General features: G+C 39.5%; 1 protein-coding gene across 1 annotated transcript; it reads left to right on the plus strand.

Moving 5' to 3' along the window:
- Window positions 1–3,416: 3,416 nt before the first annotated feature.
- Window positions 3,417–11,355, plus strand: gfral (GDNF family receptor alpha like). Its single transcript, XM_047352537.1, has 10 exons — window positions 3,417–3,420; window positions 3,772–4,014; window positions 4,200–4,328; window positions 5,604–5,759; window positions 5,941–6,000; window positions 7,107–7,437; window positions 10,528–10,787; window positions 10,879–10,959; window positions 11,063–11,144; window positions 11,240–11,355. Exons 1-10 carry the CDS (start codon window positions 3,417–3,419, stop codon window positions 11,301–11,303), a joined length of 1,410 nt encoding a protein of 469 aa, XP_047208493.1. The 3' UTR covers window positions 11,304–11,355.
- Window positions 11,356–20,417: the final 9,062 nt, after the last annotated feature.

Raw genomic sequence — 20,417 nt, forward strand, 5'->3', positions numbered from 1 at the left:
ATATTCATAGACATGAAAACAAAGAAAACTCTTTGAATGAGAAGGTGTGTCCAAAACTTTGGTCTGTACTGTATATATATATATATATATATATATACAGGTCCTTCTCAAAAAATTTGCATATTGTGATAAAGTTCATTATTTTCTATAATGTAATGATGAAAATTTAACATTCATATATTTTAGATTCATTGCACACTAACTGAAATATTTCAGGTCTTTTATTGTCTTAATACGGATGATTTTGGCATACAGCTCATGAAAACCCAAAATTCCTATCTCACAAAATTAGCATATCATTAAAAGGGTCTCTAAACGAGCTATGAACCTAATCATCTGAATCAACAAGTTAACTCTAAACACCTGCAAAAGATTCCTGAGGCCTTTAAAACTCCCAGCCTGGTTCATCACTCAAAACCCCAATCATGGGTAAGACTGCTGACCTGACTGCTGTCCAGAAGGCCACTATTGACAGCCTCAAGCAAGAGAGTAAGACACAGAAAGAAATTTCTGTACAAATAGGCTGTTCCCAGAGTGCTGTATCAAGGCACCTCAGTGGGAAGTCTGTGGGAAGGAAAAGGTGTGGGAGAAAACGCTGCACAACGAGAAGAGGTGACCGGATCCTGAGGAAGATTGCAGAGAAGGGCCGATTCCAGACCTTGGGGGACCTGCGGAAGCAGTGGACTGAGTCTGGAGTAGAAACATCCAGACCCACCATGCACAGGCGTGTGCAGGAAATGGGCTACAGGTGCCGCATTCCCCAGGTCAAGCCACTTTTGAACCAGAAACAGCGGCAGAAGCGCCTGACCTGGGATACAGAGAAGCAGCACTGGACTGTTGCTCAGTGGTCCAAAGTACTTTTTTCGGATGAAAGCAAATTCTGTGTGTCATTCGGAAATCAAGGTGCCAGAGTCTGGAGGAAGACTGGGGAGAAGGAAATGCCAAAATGCCAGAAGTCCAGTGTCAAGTACCCACAGTCAGTGATGGTCTGGGATGCTGTGTCAGCTGCTGGTGTTGGTCCACTGTGTTTTATCAAGGGCAGGGTCAATGCAGCTAGCTATCAGGAGATTTTGGAGCACTTCATGCTTCCATCTGCTGAAAAGCTTTATGGAGATTAAGATTTCATTTTTCAGCACGATCTGGCACCTGCTCACAGTGCCAAAACCACTGGTAAATGGTTTACTGACCATGGTATCACTGTGCTCAATTGGCCTGCCAATTCTCCTGACCTGATATTGTGAAGAGAACGTTGAGAGACTCAAGACCCAACACTCTGGATGAGCTAAAGGCCACTATCGAAGCATCCTGGGCCTCCATAAGACCTCAGCAGTGCCACAGGCTGATTGCCTCCATGCCACGCCGCATTGAAGCAGTCATTTTGCAAAAGGATTCCCGACCAAGTATTGAGTGCATAACTGTACATGATTATTTGAAGGTTGACGTTTTTGTATTAAAAACACTTTTCTTTTATTGGTCGGATGAAATATGCTAATTTTGTGAGATAGGGATTTTGGGTTTTCATGAGCTGTATGCCACAATCATCCGTATTAAGACAATAAAAGACCTGAACTATTTCAGTTAGTATGCAATGAATCTAAAATATATGAATGTTAAATTTTATCACAATATGCTAATATTTTGAGAAGGACCTGTATATGTATATATATATATATATATATATATATATATACACACAGCATTTAGTAAATGCATCCACCTGTGTCTAGTTTATTCTCAGTATAAACATAGCTGTTTTGTGCAGGCCTCCATCAGACAGTGGATGGGGGGCACGGTCGGGGTCGGGTGTGTGCAGAAAAATACAGGACAACAGGAAATCCTGTAGCAGGCTGCAAAAAAATTTAGACAGGAGCAGAGGTTTACTTTATAGGCCTATTCTAAAAATACAGCCAAAGCTGAACTAAATCCAACTGAGAAATTGAAAATTGCTGTTTATGCAGGCTCTTCATCCAATCTGACTGGTTGCACTCCACACTTTTTAGATTTTTATTGTTAGAAAATATTTTAAACCTGGGATTTTCTTTAGCTTCAGGAGAATGCCTTACTTTTGGTCTTAGTTTATAAGGCTTAACAAAAAACCTTGTCGTTTTTTGGTAATGTGACAGAATGTAAAAAGGTTCAAGGAGTATGAGTAGGTTTGCAATGCAAATCAAGGTGCCAGAGTCTGGAGGAAGACTGGGGAGAAGGAAATGCCAAAATGCCAGAAGTCCAGTGTCAAGTACCCACAGTCAGTGATGGTCTGGGATGCTGTGTCAGCTGCTGGTGTTGGTCCACTGTGTTTTATCAAGGGCAGGGTCAATGCAGCTAGCTATCAGGAGATTTTGGAGCACTTCATGCTTCCATCTGCTGAAAAGCTTTATGGAGATTAAGATTTCATTTTTCAGCACGATCTGGCACCTGCTCACAGTGCCAAAACCACTGGTAAATGGTTTACTGACCATGGTATCACTGTGCTCAATTGGCCTGCCAATTCTCCTGACCTGATATTGTGAAGAGAACGTTGAGAGACTCAAGACCCAACACTCTGGATGAGCTAAAGGCCACTATCGAAGCATCCTGGGCCTCCATAAGACCTCAGCAGTGCCACAGGCTGATTGCCTCCATGCCACGCCGCATTGAAGCAGTCATTTTGCAAAAGGATTCCCGACCAAGTATTGAGTGCATAACTGTACATGATTATTTGAAGGTTGACGTTTTTGTATTAAAAACACTTTTCTTTTATTGGTCGGATGAAATATGCTAATTTTGTGAGATAGGGATTTTGGGTTTTCATGAGCTGTATGCCACAATCATCCGTATTAAGACAATAAAAGACCTGAACTATTTCAGTTAGTATGCAATGAATCTAAAATATATGAATGTTAAATTTTATCACAATATGCTAATATTTTGAGAAGGACCTGTATATGTATATATATATATATATATATATATATATATATACACACAGCATTTAGTAAATGCATCCACCTGTGTCTAGTTTATTCTCAGTATAAACATAGCTGTTTTGTGCAGGCCTCCATCAAACAGTGGATGGGGGGCACGGTCGGGGTCGGGTGTGTGCAGAAAAATACAGGACAACAGGAAATCCTGTAGCAGGCTGCAAAAAAATTTAGACAGGAGCAGAGGTTTACTTTATAGGCCTATTCTAAAAATACAGCCAAAGCTGAACTAAATCCAACTGAGAAATTGAAAATTGCTGTTTATGCAGGCTCTTCATCCAATCTGACTGGTTGCACTCCACACTTTTTAGATTTTTATTGTTAGAAAATATTTTAAACCTGGGATTTTCTTTAGCTTCAGGAGAATGCCTTACTTTTGGTCTTAGTTTATAAGGCTTAACAAAAAACCTTGTCGTTTTTTGGTAATGTGACAGAATGTAAAAAGGTTCAAGGAGTATGAGTAGGTTTGCAATGCAATGTAATTTTAATGGCTTAATCAAGTGAAACAGACAAATGCAAAGATAAATTAATAGGGTTAACAGAAACAACACAGAGACAGAAGCTTTGCAAAAACTCAAAATGAAAACAGAACAATTGATTCTGATAACATTTAGGAAGAGAAATTTCAAGTTGCAAGAACAACAAAGGTTGAATGAATTTACTTGGTGAGAAAACACATGGTATAAAAAGAAAATTTTTAGTAAGCTACAAAAAGTGCTGAGAATTAAAGTGAGAAGAGAAAGAAAAAGAAACTAAGTGCGCAAAATGTACATCATTAGAGCAAAAAGTCAGTAACTGATATTTCTCAAAGCTCTTAATAGTGCAGAACTGTGTAAAGAAATTCAACATGTTGCACCTTTGGGTCTGTTTTTGGGTGACAAGCAGAGGGTTCAGGCTATAATAAATGTGTTACATCCTGTTGACTCTGTGGGTGGTGAATCACTGCTTAAGCTGCGACTCCGCAGAGAGGGATGGATCAGGTGCAGGGAAGTATCAGTCATCCTAACAGCAGTCAACATGCAGCTGATACGTCTGGAGGCTGCAGTCGTTCTTGGTGAGTAAACTTCACAAAAATAGGTTTTGACATATTAAGAAAACTAACTTTTATTGTCTATGTCTGCTATACATTGTTATTTTCCATTTTGACAAGACCAGCATTTAGTTTTTAGTACATATATAATCAATTTAGTTAAAGAACATTATTTAAAAATAAAAATATGATTACAATTTGCATTTCAGGAATTGTTTTACTTCAGATACCCAGCATCAGCATCTCTTCTCCAGCTTCTGGATTTCTGGCTTCGGTGGAGACCTGCATGTCAGACTTATGCAGCTGTGAGCGGGCTTTTGTCACCGGCAACTGTGAAGGTAAAAATGAAAATAACAATAAAATAAAACTAATAATAGCTTTGCAGCTGGATTTTTACAATTAAACAATGTCACTTTTGAATTGAGCTGTGCGACACTGAATTTTAGACCTCTGGCATGTAGGATTTTGTTTCAATTTGTGTCAGTTTTTTTTTTTTACATGCGTTGAAAATATGCAAGTTTTGTTAAAACCTGAAGTTAACACCAGTGACAGGTTTTAGCCAGTGACATAAATGTAATGATCAACATCATATTATTTTTTAAAACATTGTTCTTAGTAGCAATAATACCATATTACATATACTATATCAGACTCAAATATAGCAACAGCCCTTTATTAAATAATTGCCTTCTGCAGTTTTACTCACAATGTGTTCAAAACGTTCAAATGTTTTACCAAAAAAGAAAACACTGTAATGTATTTTCAATTAGCTTTAAAAAAATATACAAAATATGATTTATGAATTTCAGAGCACAATATATTTATGTTAAGGCTCTTATTACAAAAGTTATCAGGAGGTCATGTCTCAGTTTGTTTGTTATGTTGACTTTTTAACAAATTAGACAATATGGAAACTAATAAGGAAAGTTTACATTATTTTGGCTATCCTACTGAGTATCAAAAGACCCTTCTCTACAATCTAAACAAGCCAAAAACCCTTCTTAGAAACAGGGTAAACAAAACAGGGTAAACAAACAGTTCATAACATTTAAAAAATCTAGCTAAAATCTACTGTTTAACCCTTGCTTTTCTTTGGTTATGTAAAGTATCTCAACATTATTGACACTGGGACACTACATTTAATAGACAATTGAAAACCCTTTAATTAATATTTCAGTTATCACAAACTGACACAAATGACTTTTTACTGGTCATTTAATTTAATATTTGAAAACTAATACATGAAACATTATCACTGTAGTCATAAAAATTGTTATCGTTTCATCCCTAATCTAAATAAACTGTCATGGTTACTAACATTTCTATTTTTGTCTTGTGTTTTCACGAGTATATAAAATCTTATTGACCGGATCTTCGTTTAATTATTATATATGACATTGTGTAATCGATTCTGTGATTTTTTCAATTGAGGTTAGATCTGAATAATGGTAGACCCTTACAAAGACCAGATGAATAATATGTTAAAACCCATAAACTGACATATTGTGCAAAGCATCTGGCCCGTGAAGTAGAAAACACACATTGCACAGAGACCTCGCCAGCTTATGAATTTCCTGTTTCTCTACCTTACTCTGCTGTTTGTGATATTCAAGATGACAGGTGCCAAATAAAGGGCTCAGAGGGCTGTAACTTGACCATCCAGACAGCACTGGACCTATTTCCATCAATGCAAGGGTGTGTGTGTACATGGGAGGAGGAGCTTTGTGACTCCATTCAAGCACTGGCCACACAATGCCTCCAAAAGCCAGGTGCTGAGCTCTCATTCATGCTTGGGTTAAGCATTTATGTCTGAAATTATAGTTTTGTTTACCAATGGTGATGTGATATATGAAAACTGTCTGTTGTATTATGGAATGTGTCCAGAAAAAACACACAGTTCAATAAGCATTTGTTTTTGTAAACTAATCCTATGTCCTGTTGTTTGAACAGGAATTCAGCAGAGGAGAATCACACGGACCGACTGGAAATCAAGTAATTTAGGAGACATTGGTAAAAGATTATTAATTTACTATGAACCTAATAAAATAGAAGGAAATACAGTGAAATAATTTGCAGTTGACATATTGATTGACCTTCTCACCAGATGTCTGTAACAACCTGAATAGGCACCAAAATTATGAGAATCTGACAGTTTTGGACAAGCTTGCTGATATTAATTACTTTCATAGAAAAGTCTGTTTTTGCATACTGACAACTCAGAAATTCTCTTGTGTCTTTAGAAACTAGCTGAATGCATTGTTCCACACCTTTAAAAAAAACCAAACAAAAACAAAAAAAACAATACAAATGTGGGGGATAACACAGGGAATAAATGTTGCACATACCTGCTTAAATTAATGAAATGCTTTCAATTTTGGTCCAATCACCACTACAGTTAGCTGCCAGTATTGACTTGTTGCAATGTTCTGCAGCAAACATTAATTTAACTTTTTCTTCATCAGTGGAGTCTTGTGCAGTGAGTGGTCATAGAAGTCAGTGTTCCTAAGTGAATTACGTATTGTTTTCATAGACAAACTTTACCTTCTAATTCCACGGTTTTCTAGAACTGTCAGCAAATGGTCTTTTGCTCTTGGACATCTCTTCTGATTCTCTGTTAGAGATCTTGCAAAAAGAAACTGTACATGGCTGATTTATAATAAAATTATTTTCTTTCCATTGCTGGATTATAGCTACACAAAGCTCACCGGAAGATTCAGAGATTTGTAAATACATCTCTAACCAGTGCAATCACTTTATTTCCAAGAAGCAGCTTAGGGTGTAATGTTTTAAGAAACTTTTTTTCTATTACCCTATGTACAATAGCCCCGCAACTAGCACACACCAAGCTGATGTTAATTTGTTCTTATAGGGAGCAGGACTGCTTTCTGATTACAGAAAAATCTCAAAACTGTTCTTGTCAATCTTTGCCTTTTTACCATTCCTTTCCTTAAAGTTTTCAATAGTCATTTCCACTCTGCTTTTATGCCATTAATTTATGGACTAATTTTGTTTGTTTTGTTACCGACATCTAGCGTGAATTTCATATTAGCAAGCCTACTTGAAATATATTTACATGTTTATAACTTATCTTCCTTCCTGTTGGTCAACTGAACAAAATATGCTTCTTGCAGTGTATGATGGTTCTGAATCCTGTGTGGACCGAATTGGTCATTGTGTGAGCGAGTCTGTTTGCAACAGGCACCTCATACCTGTTCTTCAAGCATGCATGGCTGATCACTGTGACAGCGAAAGGTGTCGGGGGGAAATTCAACAGTTCTATGGAGGCATGCCCCAACAGTCTGCCGAAATGCTGGTGATGTGCAAGTGTGATAGTTCAGATCAAAGCTGCCTGCTCATGAAATCCAGTCTGCAGAGTGGCGCATGTGGAGTGGAGACAAGGATCTGCCAAGAAAGGCTCACTCAGTGTGTTCAGGACAGTAACTGCAGGTAGGTTATTCTCCAGTTCTAGAGTAAAAAGAGTCTACAATCATTGTGATAAGAGGGATAACTTATGAGTGGAATTCACACCCTGGTAAAAAATTAAAATGAAATTATGTCAGGAGAAAATAGATTTATAAGCAGGATTTTATGGATCCTACCATAGGGAACAAATGAAGCAGGTAATAATATTGCTTCAGGTAATGAAGTTCGACCAGCAGAAGTTAGTTAGCCGAGGTTCAAGAGGAAGGGAGTCAGTCACTTATAGAGATTGGAATCAATAAGAAATGTCTGTTATTTAGTTTACAGTGAGACATAAGGATTACTGTTGTTTAAACCTTTTTAAAAGATACTATCTTTATGTCTGTCATTGGGGAACCCCCTGATATCTGAAAAAGCGGAAACAAAAAATGGGCTTGTGAAATGAACTTTTTTAGCAGGGAAGTGGCTGTCAGAAAGTAGAAAATGAGTGAGATCAAGTGGAGTGGTTCATTTGACAATTGGCTATCTGTAATAGGAGTCAAAGGTTATGAGCTCTTTTGTGCAGTACTGGACTAACTAGGGCAAACCTGTTCTGCGTGTGGCGTCGACTGTGTAGCACTTTCACAAACCCCCTCATTTTGCTGTTTATTCCCCTTTCCACAAGTAGATGGCAGTGGCATAACATTAAAGGTTCAGTACTTTGCCAAGATCACTAGAAGGAGCTTGGAGTGTAATGTTTTCAACAAATGAAAATATTGTTCCTTGCTTTATGCTACTGATGTTGGCAATGCAAAACTATTTTGTTGATATTTTTGTGAATCTTCTTTGATGTGGCAGTAATTTCCAGTTTCATTTAAATTTTTGTGCAGAAAAAAAATATCATATATGTATAATTTGCACGAAGTTAGTCAAATGTAAACAAATATCTTCCTTATTGCAGCTGTCGCACTATATTGTGCATGTAAATTACATGTAAAAACATTTTTTTGCATCATTGTCACCGATCAGATACTCAATATATACTGTAAACGTGGCATTCCTAGGAATATATTTGTGTCAATGAACCGGTTAATAGAAATATTAAAGATGGACACAGTTGGGGAGTCAGAGCCATACGGCATACATAATCATAATAAACAACACGCATCAAATGCTGTCGACAGTATTTGATGTTTCACAAAATGATCTTCATTTGTTACATCTGCAGCCATGAAAAAAATGTTTTTAGAAACTCTAATTCTGACTTTAATAGCAACAATTCACATCATCTCAAGGGATTTTACAAAGCAAAGAGGTGCAATTCATATACAAAACGCATTACCAAACCAATACAATACAATCCTGTCATGTAGATGGATACACTTTAATTTAATTCCCATTGAATCCTAAGCACAGTGTGAAAAATAAGCCCTAACGCGTCATTGTAAAACTATTTTTAATGGGGCTATTGACATCAAATTCAGATGTTTATTTGCAACAACCCCAGTAATCTACAGAAATATTTCTATACCTTAATTATGTATAAAGAAAGCCTTTTCTGAAATGAAAGCTTTAAAACATCTTCTCTATGGAGAAGTTGCTCAAATGCATTGCCCAGATGGGGCTTTGAGCCATTCTTCAAAAAAACTAATTCTCTTTAAGTCTGGAAGGGTCTGGGGGCTCTCTTCTATGCACCCTGATCTTCTGCTCTTTCCATATATTTTTGATTGGATTGAAATTGGATGATTGCCCCAGCAATTGTAGCAGCTTTGATTTCTTTCTTTGAAAATATTTCAAAGTTTCCTTAGCTGTTTCTGTGGGATTATTGTCTTTCTTAAAAATCCAGCTTGTTTCATTTTCGGATTCTTGTCAAGAATATCTCAGTTAAAAGTTTGCATTCAACCTTCTGCCAGTTCCCAATACTGAAAGACAACTCCACACAATGATGTTTCCACTTCCAAACTTCACTGTTAGTAGGGACTGGATTGCTGAAGCAGCGAGTTTGGTCTGCGATGCCCTTTCTCCTCCAAAGCTGGTGGGTGCAACAACTTCCAAAAAGTTCCATGCTGCTTTATCAGTGTTTCACAGACGTATCCAAATGTTCTACAGGAAACATTAAATGAGCTTTAGCTTGTGTTTTTTTGAGTTGTAAAGTCTTGACCTTTGTGCAATGAGCATGAAATTCATAGAAAACTTTACCTGCTAATTCCAGATCTTTTCCAAGATCTCTAAAAGTTGTCCTTTTTGGCTCCTAGCCAACTCATAGTAGTCTTTTTACTCTTCTGTCAGAAATCTTGTGAGTAGAACCTAGTCCTGGTGATTTTGTAGTACAATTATGTTCTTTCCAATACAGGAGTATGCCCACAATGGTGCTTGTTGGACTATTCATATGTCTAAACATATGAATAGTCCAATACTAGTAGTCTGCAACCACTAATATCAATGTGTGTGTGTTTTTTTCTTTAACAATAAAGTTGCAAAGGTCCTAAGAGAGCTTGTTCCTTTTACCCATCATGATATGCTTTCTTTGTGCTAACTTTGGGATGAGAAACCGTTTCATAGCGATTGGTTAGGATTAAACCAGCTGATATTTGTTTATACTGATTACTGTATGAATACCGTCATTGCAGTTCAATTGAGTTTCTACAATTTAAGCTATTTAGTTGGCTCTATAATTTTTACAACTTGTTTTCATGTGTTCAAAACATATTACATGAGATTCCAAACAAATTCAGTTTAAAATGTCAATTGATAGAGAATGTCCAATTAAACAAAGCAACAGCAGCTTAAACACCAGCAAAGAAAAGCAAACACTGCACCTCACAGTGTAGTTTTAAGTGTTTGACCTCCAAAAACTTTCCTTTCCTGTTCCCATTTTTTTTTTTTAGGTAAGGTTTGTTATTTTGTCACTTGGCAATTATAACATATGTGAATTCCATCTCTACTAAAAATGTTACTTTTTGCAGTTAACAGTATGCACCAATTTCCTGTATTCTGCCAGTGGAGAAAATGGGCAAAAAACCATCCAGTTATAATTATCCCTGAATCATTTGTTAGACCAGGACAATTGTTACGAATGTCGAACACCTATTAAAATATGTTTGCCTTTATAGTTCTTTTTTCTCTCTGATTCATCAGATACCTCTTAAAAACTCTTCAAGTCAAATGTTGGAACCATGAAGAAACACTGTGCAGTGAACGAAATCTACAAGAAAATGAATGCTTCACACTGAAGGATCCAGCTCTTATCCTTGGTGCAAATTCTGACTGTAAAAAGGCATTTTTGGCTACTCTGGGCACAGTTCTTCATCATCCTTGCACATGCAAAGGAGTCCACCGTGATCATCTACAGATGTGCAACATGATTCTTGAAGTATTTCATAACAGACTTCACTTCAGTGAGTAGGGTTTTTACCTTTAGGAAGCCGTTCAAATCATATTTTTTGGGTAATTGGAAGAATTTAAAAAAACGTTTCTTTTCTTATTTAGTAAGATTGACGGAAAGCACCGGTGGCCCTTCGAAACCACCTGAAGTCAATAAATCTGAGCAGGTTCATATGAGGTCATATGGTAAAACACCTTTTGAAATTAAATCAACATTATTAATTTTACATTTTTATACTAAATACCAAAAACACTTTCGATAAATGTGATCAACATTGATTTTTTTTAGGTTACCTCTTGTATGTTTTTTTAGCATTTTGTCTTGCTGGAGTGGTCATACTATTGCCTCTGGTTTTTCTCCGTAAGATGTGGTATGTCTGTTATTATTTCTAAGTTCATAAAATAAATCTGATGTTTATCTGTTGTTGCAACAACAATAATTGTTTTTCATTATTCTGTCTTTTAGGTTGAAAAGGAGAAATCAAACAAAACTTAACAACGGCAAGAAGGCAAATCATGACGTTTTATAATGAAATATACACATCATGTTTTTTTTCTGTTTAGCTTGAAATTTTATGTGGTTCAGTTTATTAAATGGCTTTTATTCACTTGTATGCTTAACATTTTTGTGATGATCAATGGAACATAAACTTTAAAAGTTGAATGTATATAAATGCGGTGTCATTAGTATCATTTAGCAATTAAGTTCACATAAAGTTAATCAAACTGGAAGAAATCAACATCTATGACTTGTAGCTAGTCCCATATGACCAGTGTTGAAAACGTTTCTTGAAAAAAGTACCTAGTTATAGTTACTTCTCCCAAAAAGTAAGTGAGTTACTAACTCAGTTACTGCACTCAAAGTAACTAGTTACTAGGCAAAGTAACTACTTAGTTACTTTCTAGAATCTAAAATGATGTTACAAGTTGCTGACCAGAAAAGTCAAGCCTTTTCTGTTTATATGGTGTAGGATAGTTGGAGCTGGCGCTGGCCTCAGCAGGGCTCAGGTTGTTAGCCACAAGTGTTGTGGAAGGGTAAGACGATGCGAGGTGCTTCATAAGGTTGTTGTTTCTGGTCACAGACGTGGATAATGTCTTTGTTCCCGGACATAATCACATGCACATTTTTGCCTTTAACTTCGGCAAACGTGAAATATTGCCTATACTTCCAACTTTTGAACTCTGTCTTTGAATTTACAAGACACCCCTCCATCGTCATTATGTTTCTCTTTTGCTGTTGGTTTACTCTGTCTGCAGTGAAAACCCGCCTTCCTGATGCTTTCTCACTCAATAGGCATCACATATGCCGCTATTTGGCCATGCCCCCCTCCACCACTCCCTACCTCCTGCTTTTTTCTTGAAGAACTTTAAAAAATACGGGGCCCCTGAACTGACTTAGGGGAAAAAATATATATAGTGTGCGCACTAAGTACTAATTCGTTCCCACGAAATACTAATTAATTCCCGCGAAATACTAATTTGTGCCCACGAAGTACTGATTCATTCCCACTTTTGTTGTCCGATGAGCTAACCCCTCCCTCCTACTTCCCTATGTTTAAAGGGATTGCTCAATCCAGCTCTCCATCCAACGGGTCCGGACTTCCCTAAACCTGAAAGATCTTACTAAGCAGGTTTACTAAAAGTTCTGTTTAAGCTGGTTTCGGGAAATGACTCGCCTAGCCTCTGACAGCCTTCATCCAAAAGTCTCGCCCTTCTTCAACTGGAGGTCCGGGTGACCGAGTAGCCTATCGCAGCCATCCACACCTTCGACAGTCACTTTTGTTCACGGCTGCTCATTCCCTAATTTTACAACTGGCTCTTTGTATATGGGCTAGGTTAATTTTAGTAGCTCAGCACGAGCCCCAAGGGCGCTGTTTTAACAAACTTGACTAAGGCAACCTATAAAAACCTCCTAAAATATCTTAGAACCAGACAACAAGACTTTTTACCACCAATGAAAAACCAACAATACGGTGACTCAAATATTGAATGTCCATGATTTAACTAGATTTTTATATGCTTTCTTTAATTAGTAATGCTTATGCAGGGGTCAGTAACAGCTTGAATTTGGCAACATATAATAATTTCAATAATAGAAATGAATCAATCAACTCAACCTGTCTTTCCCTGATGCTGAAACTAGTGAGTTTGGAGAGGCTTTGAAGAAGGAGGCTCATGCATACACCTGATGGAAATGTTTTTTCTGGTAACAACGAGTGGTTTCTTGAAAGGAATACGACTTAATCTTCAGTTTTCTTCCTCTAGTGGACAGGCACTGATGATCCAGGTTTTGATGGTTAAACAGAAACTTTGTTGTCATATGCCCTGTAAGTTATTACTTAATACTAAGTCATGGTCATCGTGATTTTCTGGTGCTGTTTTTCGGCCTTGGAGATGTAATCAGTAATAGCCACGCAGCTGGCTGTAGACTTATCCTCCCTTCCTTGCGCTGGTCTTCAAAAGATTCTCTGTCAGCATGCAGCTGGCTCTCGTCACTCCTAGTCATCCTACATTTCTCTCCATAATCTGCTCAGTTTTAAACTTTACACAGTATTACACATTCCATTCTCAGCTTTCTGCATTTACTTTAAAACACAGTTTTAAAACCATCACAATCTTTTTATTCATACATCATAACGGATCAACATTGTATCTCTTTTATATATAGCTGATTGAGAATTTCAAACCTTAATGTTTTTTACTTTAATTATCAGTTCGTAACCATATTTCAATCAAACATCTTTTAACTTGATAATCAAAGATTACTAATTTCATTTAATACTTGTAAAAGAATGGAAAATCGTCATACATCATTTCTTTGGATACACTTGTTTACAACTGTTGTTGGGGAAAAACTGACTTTTATTCATCGGCAGTTTTGTGCTTCACGGAGATGTGGCTGTGTGGATTAATACCGGACTCTGCGCTGCAGCTGGCAGGATTCCAGCTCTACAGAGCGGACAGAGACACGGAACTCTCCGGCAATGCGAAAGGTGGAGGAATCTGTTTTTACCTCAACAGTGGTTGGTGCAACGACGTGACAGTGATTCAGCAGCACTGTTCTCCAGACCTGGAATCCTTCATCATAAACTGTAAGCCTTTCTATTCCCCCCGTGAGTTCGCTTCGTTCATCCTGGTCGGTGTTTACATCCCGCCGCAAGCTAACGTGCGGGTCGCACAGCGCATGCTCGCCAACCAGATACTGAGTGTGGAGCAGACCAACCCGGACTCCTTAGTAATCGTCGTTGGTGACTTTAACAAAGGTAATCTCACCCACGAACTCCCCAAATATAGACAGTTTATTAAATGTCTGACCAGAAAGGACAACATTCTGGATCACTGTTACACCACCATCAAAGACGCTTATCACGCCGTCCCACGTGCTGCACTGGGCCAATCCGACCACATCATGGTCCACCTGATTCCTGCTTACAGGCAGAAACTAATGCTCTGCAAACCTGTTGTGAGGACGACAAGGAAGTGGAGCAGTGAGGCTGTGGAGAATCTCCAGGCGTGTTTAGGCTGTACAGACTGGGATGTGTTCAGGACTACTACCAACAGTCTGGACGAGTACACAGAGGCTGTGACTTCCTACATCAGCTTCTGTGAGGACAGCTGTGTACCATCATGCACCAGGGTGAGTTACAACAACGACAAACCCTGGTTCACAGCTAAACACAGAAGGTTAAGACTGGATAAGGAAGAGGCCTTCAGGAGTGGGGACAAAGACAAAGAGAGGCAAAGTACAAGTTTGGCAAGGCAGTGAAAGAGGCCAAACGACTGTACTCTGAGAAGCTCCAAAACCAGTTCTCAGCCAACGACTCTGCGTCTGTCTGGAAAGGGCTCAAGCAAATCACCAACTACAAGCCGAAAGCCCCCAACTCCATCAACGACCGACGCCTCGCCAACGACCTGAACGAGTTCTACTGCCGCTTTGAAAGACAAAGGGACAGTCCTGCAACCATCCCCCACGACGCCCCCCAACAGCTGCAGCCACAATCCACCACCCCCACCTCCCCAACCTCAAGAGGGACCTTGGCACCTCCAACCCCCACCCTGAAGTTCCCCCCGACCAGCCCCCTACCCACGCCAAGGACGTCTCTTTCCATCCAGGAGAGGGACGTCAACAAACTCTTCAGGAGACAGAACCCCCGGAAAGCTGCTGGTCCGGATTCTGTCTCACCAGCCAGCCTGAAGCACTGCGCTGATCAGCTGTCTCCAGTCTTCACAGACATTTTTAACACCTCACTGGAGACATGTCATGTGCCAGCCTGCTTCAAGTCCTCCACCATTGTCCCTGTTCCCAAGAAGCCAAGGACCACAGGGCTTAATGACTTCAGACCCGTCGCCCTGACCTCTGTGGTGATGAAGTCCTTTGAGCGCCTTGTGCTCTCACACCTAAAAGACATCACCGACCCCCTCCTGGACCCCCTGCAGTTTGCCTACAGAGCCAACAGGTCTGTAGATGATGCAGTCAACCTAGCCCTTCACTTCATCCTCCGGCACCTGGACTCCACAGGAACCTATGCCAGGATCCTGTTTGTGGATTTCAGCTCTGCCTTCAACACCATCGTCCCAGCTCTGCTACAGGAGAAGCTCTCCCAGCTGAGTGTGCCCGACTCCACCTGCAGGTGGATCACTGACTTCCTGTCTGACAGGAAGCAGCGCGTGAGGCTGGGGAAGCACGTCTCTGACTCCCTGACCATCAGCACCGGTTCCCCCCAAGGCTGTGTTCTCTCTCCTCTGCTCTTCTCCCTGTACACCAACAGCTGCACCTCCAGTCACCAGTCTGTCAAGCTTCTGAAGTTTGCGGACGACACCACCCTGATCGGACTCATCTCTGATGGTGACGAGTCCGCGTATAGATGGGAGGTGGACCATCTGTTGGACTGGTGCAGCCAGAACAACCTTGAGCTCAACGCTCTAAAGACAGTGGAGATGGTTGTGGACTTCAGGCAGAACCCAGCCCCACCTGCCCCCATCACCCTCTGTGACTCCACAATTGACACTGTGGAATCTTTCCGCTTCCTGGGAACCATCATCTCCCAGGATCTCAAGTGGGAGCCAAACATCAGCTCCCTCATCAAGAAACCCAGCAGAGGATGTTCTTCCTGCGGCAGCTGAAGAAATTCAACCTGCCAAAGACTATGATGGTGCACTTCTACACAGCCATCATTGAGTCCATCCTCACCTCCTCCATCACCATCTGGTACGCCGCTGCTACAGCCAAGTGTTGTAAATATGAATCTGAGAATATTATTTAATATTAATATTTTAATATTAATATTTTACCAAATAATATTCCGGTCTGTTAAGGATTGTCCTGTGAATACCAGTCCCATTAAGGCGATGGTATTAGGACAGAATAGAAAGGTGTGAGACGAGCTCAGGCATTATTGAACAGCATAAACTCTGCACACATATGGAATGAATTCACACAATTTCTTAAAATACAAGAGTTTATTAACAAAAATAAGTCAACTCAAAGTCCAACATATTTCAATCAACAAACTCTTTACTATGCTAAAACAATCCAACTAAACTACCAAGCAGAATTAAAGAATAATGACAACTAATGGACTATGTACAATATAAACAAGTTGATTAAAGATGATTAGAAATCATGACCAAAAAGAGTGATGCAACATTACCATGCAATGTTTATGTTTGAGAACCACGGATTATCTTGAAGAATCTGGAAGTGAAGTTAAGTTAGTTTTGGAACTAACTTAGAAAATAATCAGCAACCTTTAGACAACCCTTCACAATGCAAGATCAGATTAAATATTATTTTAATAAAATAATGTTTTAAATAATGATCTGCTGAATAAAACCCACCTCCTGGATGACTAATTCTCAACGGTGTCTAATTAGCTGCCTTCATTTATTAAAATAATATTTGAAGAAATATTATTGAGTATTTTGGAAAAGAGCCAAATCTTTCTGGAGAAATGGGGCTTAATGGTGTTTACTTAGTTATCAACTTTAGTAAATGATGTTCGGGGACGATTATTCACTAGCTTGAAAACTAACAACCTTTCTGTTGACTAGCCTTAATGCTAGCACACGTGTATTTACCGGCTGGCCGTTGGGCTAACAAAGAAGCTAGCTAAAGTGCTAAGCTAGAGATAGCTTAGCGCCAGAATCAACACATACCTTTAAAATACCAGGGTTAAAATGCATAAGCGCTGACGGCGCGTTATGAGCAATGTTCTGGTTAAAACCACCCTTTAAATAAAGTTTATCTTAGCTTTAACACATACAAAGAACCCGAACCGGCCTCGGTGCTACAGGTAGCATGCTAGCACCAAGATAGCCGAGTTCCACAAAACAAACTTCATAACATGAAAACGTTTAGATCATTTCATCCTAAACCAATCTGTTAATCTGCCCAAACCCCAACCTCTGAAGCTGTCGAGGGAATGTCGTCCCAAGGCGAAGTTTGAAGAAGATATCCGTCGTGAACAAAGAGTTAGTTTCCCGCTAACTTCCTCAGTTTCTCCCGATCAGAAGGTGACCAGCTGTTCGTTACCGTAAACACGGTTGCGGCCGTCGTCTTTCCTCCAGACTCGGCTTGTCGAAACAGCTTCTCTCGGAACACCGTTTGCTTCTGTGGGGCCTCGAAGAGAAAATGTAAGCAACTCTTACACCTTAATTTCTCCGTTCATGAATGAAAATACCGGATACACAGACAGTATTTCATTCTACTTAACTTTTGCAAATGATCGGTCCTTGGATCCAGTTGAATTTATGTCCTTTTGCCAGCAAAAGACATTCAGCGCGCTGTGTTCCCTCCTGACCCGATGGTCATCGGTGTGGAAGAGGGAAACTTGTGGAAAGGTGGGGCTTTTATTTGGGTATTGGCGCCACAGGAAGTCCGCAGTTACCCCATTTCCTGGCTGTGCTGGAAGAAGGTTAATGCACTTTATTTTGAAAGGTTCCAGGAAAGTATGTACCGGAGTTTTAGTGTTGAACACCCATGGCTGTGTGGTCCCAACACAAGGATAAGGGCAGGCTGCAGCGTGTCATTCGGTCTGCTGAGAAGGTGATTGGCTGCAGTCTACTGTCGCTCCAGGAACTGTACACCTCCAGGACCCTGAAGCGGGCAGGGAAGATCCTGGCTGATCCCTCCCACCCTGGTCACAGACTCTTTGAGACTCTCCCCTCTGGCAGGAGGCTGCGGTCCATCCGGACCAAAACCTCACGCCACAAGAACAGTTTTTTCCCATCTGCCACCAGCCTGGTTAACAAAGCTCAGAAACCACCCTGACACTCTCCCTTCCCCCCCCCCCCCCCCCCCCCGGTTTTTGCTGACAGGACACCTGTAACCTGCAACTCTATGCGTTACATTAACGTTCAGCATGGACTCCTGCTTTACTTGCACTGCCATACTTGCACAATGATCATCTGCACTGTTGTATTGCTCTTGCATCTTATACTGCTCTATACTTACTCTCACTCACTTAAAACTGTGCACATATATTTATATTATATTGTAGATATGTTTATACTGTTTAATTTGTATTGTATTCCACCGACTACGCCAAAACAAATTCCTTGTATGTCCAAAAACGTACTTGGCAATAAAGCTTTTCTGATTCTGATTCTGATTCTGATTTATATTTCTGCAAAGGATAAGACAGTTAATATGTGGCTCCACACAGGCCCATCCAATCTTTCAGTTCCAGAATATGAGAATATGCTTGTTTCACTCTCTACTGCTTCAACTGTGTATTTTAATAATTATTGCATGGATTACGCATAAGGATATTTATTGTAATTTTTATAGATTTAACTGTGAGCAGTTAATAAATGTTGCATGGATTACATGGAAAGATCTCACCTTATTTTGATACCACGAAGTAGGCATCAAGAGACCTGTGTTGCAGGAGATGTGTAACTCATAAGTGAAGGAGCTCAGTGTACGGTGGGTGTGTAAATGTGTATGCGTGCATACCTTCTGTGGCGGTGTGCGCTGTCAGACTGGGACCACGAAGAAGAGTGCAGAGAACGTGCGATCAGTGTGCAGTACAGTTATTAAAAGCTCCGCTGCTTCAGCAATCCAGTCCCTTCATTATTATAGAAGTCATCCTCTGTGACATGCAAGTACAGGGGATTAACCCCGAAGTGAACAACCATTTCGGCCCAGGAGGAAGCATCTCCACTGTGTTTCCCGACCACGGTCAGGAAACGTAAGAAGGAAGGGTTAACACCTGGCTCTCAATATTCAATTAAATGCCTCTCACTAATGAGAATTCCTTGCAATGCCAGGCTTTTCAGAATCTCTTTGTAGCTCCTCCCCAGCCTAAAATAAAACTCGATCAAACTATCCCTGTCCATCTAGTTATTGTTGTGTTCCTCCGTATGTTTGAAAAAGTGCACTGTTACTGTTTTAGTATTGTGTGCGCATGTTATACCTATGTCGTGGGAACAAATTAGTATTTCGTGCACACATTATGTATATTTCGTGGGCACAAATTAATATTTTGTGGAAACAAATTAGTATTTCGTGCGCACACTATATATTTTCCCCCCATGTTCGTTCCCGGGCGCCATAAAAAAACTCACTGTAGCTGTGGGAGAAAAGCAGATCTCTCCACAGCAGCAGACTGTGCTCTTATTAAACAACGCTTATTGAGTTGTAGTAATGCATTGTGTTACATTGTAAACATAATAACAGCGTTATAGAAATGAGAAAAGTAATTAGTTAGATTACTCCCTTACCGAAAAAGTAACGCAGTTACTAAAAGCGTTATTTTGTAACTCCGTTACTCCCAACACTGCAGATGACTCATATTTTTCTGAGGACTTTTAATTAGCAATACCATCTGTCACTAGACATCTGAAAAGGATGCATGGTATTGTAAGATTTACAGGTATTATTTAGCCCTCGGGGCTGGTCAGTGACAGCTCAGAAGAGACAGACACTAAAACACATAAGCAGGAATATGTTAATGACAGTAATAATTGACTTTATTGTTCAAAGGGCAATCTATGAGTTTTTATTTTGCTTCCAGAGATTTAGATTGACTGTGTTGATATTTTCTGATAATGTTATTATGTTGCTATTTCAAAAGTGGCAATTATATAGTTTTGAGAGAGATTTTATCACATAAACCCAATGTGCTGAAGTAAAATTATTTGAAAATAATCAATTAAGTTATTTAGTGTTGAATAAAGTTGGACATTTCTATAAACCATTTATTCATTTTGGAGTTATTTTACTATACATTATCTAGTTAATTGACTTGAATACACCATGGACTTAAAATGGCTGTCAAAATCTGTGTAAATGCAGCAGTTAATGAAATACATCCTGACTGCAAACTCAGTTGAACCAAAGCTTGCCTTGGCAATGTCTGGAACCAATCCATTTTAAATTAGTTTCGTGCCCCCTGCTTCACATAGCCACTGAGCTGTGGACCAAAGAGTTTCATTTTGGTCTTATCTGATCAGAGCACCTTCCAAATGATTGCCAGGTCTGCAAACTGCAGAGGGGACTTTTGGCTTTTTTTTTTTTTTCCCAACAATTTAACAGTCTTCCTCATTCATAAAGGCCAGATTTGTGGAATAGATTCTCCCTCCTGAGCTGTGATTTTCTGCAGCTCCTCCAGAGTTACCATGGGCCTCTTAACTGCTTGACT

Source organism: Girardinichthys multiradiatus, chromosome 22 (genome assembly GCF_021462225.1).
Source record: "Girardinichthys multiradiatus isolate DD_20200921_A chromosome 22, DD_fGirMul_XY1, whole genome shotgun sequence".
Taxonomy (NCBI): Eukaryota; Metazoa; Chordata; class Actinopteri; order Cyprinodontiformes; family Goodeidae; genus Girardinichthys; species Girardinichthys multiradiatus.